Source organism: Nansenia antarctica, assembly GCF_963989245.1.
Source record: "Nansenia antarctica genome assembly, chromosome: 1".
Taxonomy (NCBI): Eukaryota; Metazoa; Chordata; class Actinopteri; order Argentiniformes; family Microstomatidae; genus Nansenia; species Nansenia antarctica.
Window position 1 is genome coordinate 48,831,109 of NC_137674.1, and position 7,500 is coordinate 48,838,608.

The 7,500-nt window shown below is 46.8% G+C and overlaps 1 protein-coding gene across 1 annotated transcript in view; it reads right to left on the bottom strand.

The window, feature by feature from the left end:
• dph6 (diphthamine biosynthesis 6) overlaps positions 1–7,500 on the bottom strand; it is a gene marked incomplete at both ends in the record, with an annotated part of 88,246 nt that overhangs the window by 54,110 nt on the left and 26,636 nt on the right. The window contains one exon of the mRNA XM_080523624.1: positions 188–249. Within this exon, the coding sequence (XP_080379750.1) occupies positions 188–249 (62 nt within the window). The remainder of the gene's footprint in view (positions 1–187; positions 250–7,500) is intronic.

Below are 7,500 nucleotides of genomic sequence, written 5' to 3' on the forward strand. Positions count from 1 at the left end.
CCACCACAGGACGTTCATCTATATATATATATATCATACTGTATTTCATAGTGGCAGTGGCAATCGGAAGGAAAAACAATGATACAGCGAAGACAGCTGTCCGGGTTGGAGAGAGTGCGCTGGGTAAGAGTTCACCCAGGGTAGCGTGTGTGTCGTAGCTGTGGTAGGGAGAGGCGGAGGCTCTGACCTGCTTTAGGTAGGGCTCCATGGCAGAGAGAGACTTCCCTAAGTGCTTCTCAGGATCCAGGCCTGCCAAACACACACACACACACACACACACACACACACAGGAACACACAAGCACACGCACACACACACACACACACGCACACGCACGCACGCACGCACGCACACACACACACACACACACACAGGAACACACACAGGAACACACAAGCACGCGCACACACACACACACACACGCGCACACACACACACACACACACAGGAACACATACGCACACAAACACACACAAACACACACAGGAACACACAGGAACACACAGGAACACACAAGCACGCGCACACACATGCACACAGGGGAAGAGAGAGAGAGAGAGAGAGAGAGAAAGAGGCCTGATCAGGAACATGCAGAACACTGATTGAAGGTGACAGGCAGGGAGGTTTTTACGGGCAGTCGCACAAACACACATGTAAACCTGCACCCTGGATCTATTTATTTGACTTCGCAAGTAGTGTACACAGATCTCCCCGGGTGAGGGCAACAGTCTTCAGTTGTGGGGCGAAGAGAGAGAGAGAGAGGTCCTGCTCCTCTGGCTCCCTTGGAGAATGTAAACTTTGGAAGAGATCCTGTTTATTTGCCTTTCCCCTCCCCTTCCCCTGAAATGGTGCACAGAAGTGACTCACACAGGCCTAAAGCTGTGTCAGGGCATGGGAGAGAAAAGGAGGAAGGAGGGGGGGGGGGGGGAGGGAGGAGGGAGGAGAGAAAAGGAGGAGGGGCAGAGGGTGAAGGAGAGGGGAAAGAGAAGAGATGGAGGAGAAGGAGGTGAACAGGGGGAGGAGGAGGAGGAGGGGAGAGCAAAGGAGGGTGGAGAGAGGGAGGGGGGAAGGGAGGAGTTGGAGGGGAAAGGTACAAGGAAGAGGAGGAAAGAGAGGGAAAAGGAGGAGAGGAGGGAGGGAGATGAAGGAGAGAGGAGACTTTGTACAGTCGGCAGTCACCCACTGGTGCCACTTACCTCCACCCTCCAACCTCCACCCTCCCCAGCCTCTCACCCCTGACTCACCTCTCGTCTCAGGGCAACACAGCCCACCTACAGACATCCGCTACATAACCCATTCATTATGGGAAGTTCCCTAGTTATCCATAGCTGTATATACTGTATACAGACAGATTAGCACTCGAATCTGTCCTGATTCCAGATGACCGACGCAGTCAGTCGACTGGTTAACCTCCGTTCACCTAGTTCAGCGTAGATGGTTTTATCTTCTTGATTTTTGGGGGGGGATTGCGTGCGTGAGACCAGAGGCCTGATTTCCTGCTTCCTAACTCTTTTTCCTGTTGACAACTATTACCCATGAAGCCCACAGTCCCAGTCCACCGACTTAACCGCCCCCCCCCTTAAACTGCCCTCTTAACGACACGACACAACACAACAACAAACACGCTAAAATCGCGTAGCGATGGCATCATCCCGCTCCTATCCCACCACAACAGCCAATTAGGTGAGGACATCCCAGACACATGTGTGAGGGGAACACAAACAACTAGACAACACAAACACAAACATTTCCACAACAGGGTGCCGCGCAACAAGCCTACAGTAAACATGTTGTCCCCCACGAATGATGGAGTATCCCCTTTGGGCCAATCAATGTCATTTCGGAATGTCAGTTGTTTACTTCAGCACCTCCCCACGGTCCAATCGGTGCACTTTTGGAAATGGCAAGACGCATCACTCACCCAAGTTTTGGTCCAAATTGTCCCAGTGCTGTCTGAGATATCGCTTTTGACATTATGAACATCTGAACGTACTCCATGTTGTTCATATCGGAGACGTATGAGACAGATCCTAAGTCCCTGAGATTGGGTGTTTCTGTCTCTGTTTTCGGTTCATCTGATCTAGCCGTACGATCCCTAGCCATCGTGACTGTAAAAACTTTGTGAAGCTTTACGATAACCTGAGAGTTCTCCAACTCGATCTGAGTTTTAGAGCCTAGACGAACTGAGATGGAGTTTTGACAGGAATGCCAGCGCCGATCCAAGGGTTCATCACTGCGTTCATTCTCTCGTTCCAAATTCTCATCCGCGCCTTCGAAAATGGTCTTCCATTGTTCCAGTGTGACTTTCTCTGTGTTTAATTAGAAGACTGAAAGGTAGCCTAATCATAATGTGAGAAACCACCTTTTCCCTTCGGCCTGACAGGCTCAAAGGTCAAAGTGTCATCCGTCGACCCTCAGGGAGGGCTTTAACTTAATCCCAGCCGCGAGTCTCTCCTCTGGGCCCCCGTGGTCCAGCGCGATGGGGGACCGAGGGAGGACCGGGAGAGGAGGGAGGGAAGGAGAGAATGAGGGAGGGGAGCGCGTGGAAGAAGTGAATGAGCCAGGCCCTTGTTCTCCACCCAGGGGAGCGCTGGTCTTAATTAGTGTGAGAATATCTAATCTCGACATCCTCTCATCTTAACCCCGCACAAAGGTAATAAAGAGAGAAAAAAGGCATTAAAATTCAATCCCATTTAAATATCCCTTTTTAATTAGTCATGCCTTTTAACACATTTTAATGATTGGCTTCAAATTGCTGAGGGGATGTCGCTTTTTTAATATGTTCATTAACTTCCCCTACGTTTAAATAATATATGATACATGATTTGATATTTACAGGGAGGGAGGTAGTGCTTGGAAACGTGTCTGACAGGAATGAATGATATGATACCCCTGTACTGTAGTAGATAGCTATTCTAACACCGGAGTCTCCTAAGACATGTTTACGCCATAACATGTACCCCCCGTCTATGGCTAGTAGCAGCACAAATCATTTCTTTATTTATTTTTTTATGCTTTGTGTCATTCGCCTCCGGGGCAGATTGTCATTCCGAATCAGAATTAGTTCTGAACGGACGCCCCTGGCTAGGTAGAGGTTAAAGAAACAGTCTGAAAATCCCCCAGAACGCACTGAGTCCGTCGTGGCGGAGAGCGTCTCAGTCAGTCGTGTCAGAGGGCGTACAGTAAAGCCCTGCGCCCGGCCTCGGCGCCAGCCATCTAACACGCCACGCTTCGCTCATTTACATGATCTTCACATCCCCGTCTCCTCCTGTTTTACGGCCTGACCTAAACCCAATTACCTAACCTCATTATGCCACATTAAACCCAAATAAGCCCACTAGAAACTGCCATTAGTGCGGCCGCCAGAGACAGGTCGGCCGCGCTCTGGAGGGAGAAGGTTCCGGAGAGACTGAAAAAGGAAGGGCTCGGCTCTGAAAGGGCTTTTCCACTCCGCATTATCCTATAAAAGTGCAATTAAATGGGGTGAACTTTCAAAGCGAGAGAGTCCGGTAATGAGGAAAGTGATTTTTAAGGCCTCAGCCTTCGTGAAATTACCTTTGCAAGAGTTTCAAGTGGGGGAAGAAGTGCTGAATGTTAGGCACTGCTTTCAACGGCCGTGTCGGTAATACGCTCAAGATCAAGTTATTCGAAAAGTTTAAAAAGTAGGAAACAACATGTGTACGAAATTGGGTATTCTGGTTGTAAGCTAACTACTAAAGTTGGAAGCGACTAACTAACACCAACACTACGACAAAAGTATCCTCTACAGTAAATCCTTATGAATCAGTAGACTAGTACAAACACACATTGTGTGTGAACATAACCAGCTTTTTGAAAAAAAAGACAGTTTTTAAAAAGACTGTTAACAGATAATAAGAAAAAAATAAAAAATAATCTCCCATTCATCAAACTCTCTCAGAACCTAAGAGGAAGTCACGTGTTCCTTCTTGTTTACCTGCGACCCCCCGTGGCCTCCGCACTCGTCAAACAGGTTGATTAACGTAAACCTACAGAAGGAGACCCCCCCTGCTTAATTGAAACTAGTCGTGCTCTGCCTCTCTGAGACTCAGCCGGCGTTGAGCCTAATGCCGGATTGGGGCCCGGGGAGATCCGAGATAGCAGCCGACAGGCAGAGAGAGAGAGAGAACCGTGTATCTCGGCAGCCATCCGCGGGTCGCCTTAAGATCCGGCGCGCCTGACGCCTTGACAGCCTGCCTGGGCTTTAATCCTCGCCTTCGCAGATAAAATTGGATTCATGATGTGTAACATTTAAGCTTTCTTTTTTTTTTTTTTTATGCATGAAATAAGCATCTCTCGCCAGAAGGTGAGCCGCATCAGCCCTTTGAACAGCGTCTCTCAAAGACCTTAGTGAAAACAATAGCTGCTCAGTATCACCTCATCTCTGAGAGAGAGAGAGAAAGAGAGAGAGAGAGAGAGAGAGAGAGAGAGAGAGAGAGAGAGAGAGAGAGAGAGGGAGAGAGGGATGGAGGGAGGGAGGCAGGCAGCCACAAACAAAAGATGATAAGATTAAGGTTACATGTGAAATTTGTCTAGGTCCTTATCTGAAATTCGATGTCTTAGGGTAGAATAATAGCCTGGGTGAATAGAGCGGCTCACATCAAAGACAGAATATTCTCTATCCAACAAATAAAATAAAAAAAGAGAAATTGTGGGGCAATTATAAACGTATCTAAGGTGCTATATCTTGCGAGACTTAAAAGTGACTTCATCCCATTTAAAAAGCCTTACACAGACACACACACACATCCTATGAAAAGACCGTATTAATAAAACAAGAATTTTCATTGCTCGCAATTGGCATTTTACATATTAAAGATCCTCGATATGAAATCCATCTTTACTTTGCTCTGTGTGAGCATAATGAGAAACAGGAGCAGAGGAATCATAGAGCAGATCCTGTTCTAGCATCAAAAAACACGAAACGAAAAAAACATGATACAGTATCTAATATTTCTGCCCCTCGGTCGTTATGTTGACCAGGGCCAAAGCATTCGACCCTTGACCTTTACACTAAACTAATGACCCCTCCCCTCGAGCGTTTTATTTGATTGAACTGACAGACAAGAAGGTCGGGTCATGAGTCAACAGGCAGGTACAAAAATTGGGAGTCTGGTTACTTGACATGTCAAGCCTATGACTAATCCTCAAAAGCTCTTGTTGTCCTACTGTGGTTAGCAACTCTCCACCCCATGGTTGAGCAGGAGGAGCCGTGGGAGGAGGAGGAGGAGGGCGGGGTCAAGGTTAAGCTGTTGCAACCTGAAGCCGCTATTGGCTATTCTACCGTTTACTGTCGGCTGTGTTAAAAGTTACTTTGATTGTATCCATCACAGTGCTTTACAGCCGGTGGTACATCAAATGTCAACAGACAAATTACGATGCTGCTGCTGCTCAAGGTTCATTTGGCCCTGGGTAGAGAGAGGACAATGGAGGCTGACATCCAGAGGAAGAAATAGCCGTTACTCCCTCTCTCTCTCAGGGCTCTCTCTCTCTCTCAGGGCTCTCTCTCTCAGGGCTCTCTCTCTCTCAGGGCTCTCTCTCTCAGGGCTCTCTCTCTCTCAGGGCTCTCTCTTTCTCTCTCTCTCAGGCCTCTCTCTCTCAGGGCTCTCTCTCTCAGGGCTCTCTCTCTCTCAGGGCTCTCTCTCTCTCAGGGCTCGCTCTCTCTCAGGGCTCTCTCTCTCTCAGGCTCTCTCTCTCTCAGGGCTCTCTCTCTCAGGGTTCTCTCTCTCTCTCAGGGTTCTCTCTCTCTCAGGGCTCTCTCTCTCTCTCAGGGCTCTCTCAATTCAATTCAATTTCAAAGGGCTTTATTGGCATGGGAAACATACATTTACATTGCCAAAGCATGTGAAGTGTGAAGATAAAAAACAAAAACAAAAAGAATGTAATGTACATACATGTACATACTAGAATAAATAAATAGATTACATACTAGATTGCAAATAAATGGATTACAAATAGATTACATACTAGAATAAATAAATGAAATAAAACTTATTTCAATTCTTATGGTGGTTTTAGCCCATTTGATTGCCTTTTTCTATCACAGCAGCTAACAAATCTTGCTGCTGTGTTTGCACATTGCTGTACCTCACCCAGCAGATATGGTAGCCTTTCGACATTGGTCAAGTCCTCAAAGTCTCCCTGGATGTTGGTGATCAGTGGGAAGTATGTGTCCCTGATGTCCTTGTACAGCTGGCAGGTAGTTAAGAAGTGCAGCTCTGTTTCCACCTGGTTTTGTGTGCAGTGGGTGCACAGTCTGTCTGGTCTGGGGAGCCAGGTCTGCCTGTGGCGGCCTTTCTCGATGGCCAGGTTGTGTTCACTGAGTCTGTACAGTCAAGAATTTCCTTAGCTTTGGGTCTGTCACAGTACTCAGGTATTCTGCCACTGTGTATTTTCTGTTTAGGGCCAAATAGCATTCCAATTTGCTCTGGTTTTTGGTTGATTCTTGCCAATGTGTCAGGTAATTTTCTTTTTGTTTTCTTATAATTTGGTTTAGTCTAATAGGTGGCTCTGCTTGTGACTGTGAGAGTCCCAGAACTAGCTGGCTGAGGGGGCATCTCCCTAGAGTCTCTCTGTGGGTAAGGGCTTTGTTGTGGAGCGTGTCAGGGTGACTTTCTTTTAGGTGGTTGTAAAATGTAAACGCTCTCTTTTGAATTTGTATAATTAGTGGGTATATATCGTCCTAATTCTGCTCTGCATGCGTTATTTGGTGTTTTACGTTGGATACGAAGAATGGATTTGCAGAACTCTGCATGCAATCTCTCTCTCTCTCTCTCAGGGCTCTCTCTCTGATGGGGCCCGGCCTGCTTAGCCAGTTCCCCTACATTTCCTGCCCAACGGGAGGCCTTCAGCGTGTGGCTCCCTCAACGTGTGCCAGGAATCAAAATCTCTCTCTCTCTCTCTCTCTCTTCTTATCACCAGCACGAGCAGGCTACGCCTAAACACACAAAAACAGGTAGAGAGACAGAGAGAGTGGCTGCTGTTGACAGAGGGAGAGAGGGAGAGTGACTTCCACCTTTCTACTATTCATCAGGGATAAACAGAATCTCCACAGTATGATCATACTACAGCAGCGTTCATTCTCTATGCAGTGTGTATTACTGACGAGTCAGGCTCAGAACATCTCTCTCATAGAGCTTTATTTGTGCTTGTTTTTGACCCCCTTGTCTCCCCCCCCCCCCTCTCTCCTAGTGACATCTAACATGATGATGTCACAAGCAAACAAATGAACCTTTCCAAAAATATGGTTGTCAAGAACTGGTTTTGATTCAAAATAATTGCCAATGATTCCATTTCATTGTCATGGCAGTTGTTGAATTACAAAAATACAATTACATTTGAATGCAGTGATGTCATAATCAAAAAGAACAACTTCAGCAGAATGTTGGAGTTAGAAAAAATGTCAAATGTAAAAATGTAAAAAAAAGAAAATGTAAATGTAGAATGTTTGGTTGATAGGTGCCAGAATTCAGTTTTGGTGGT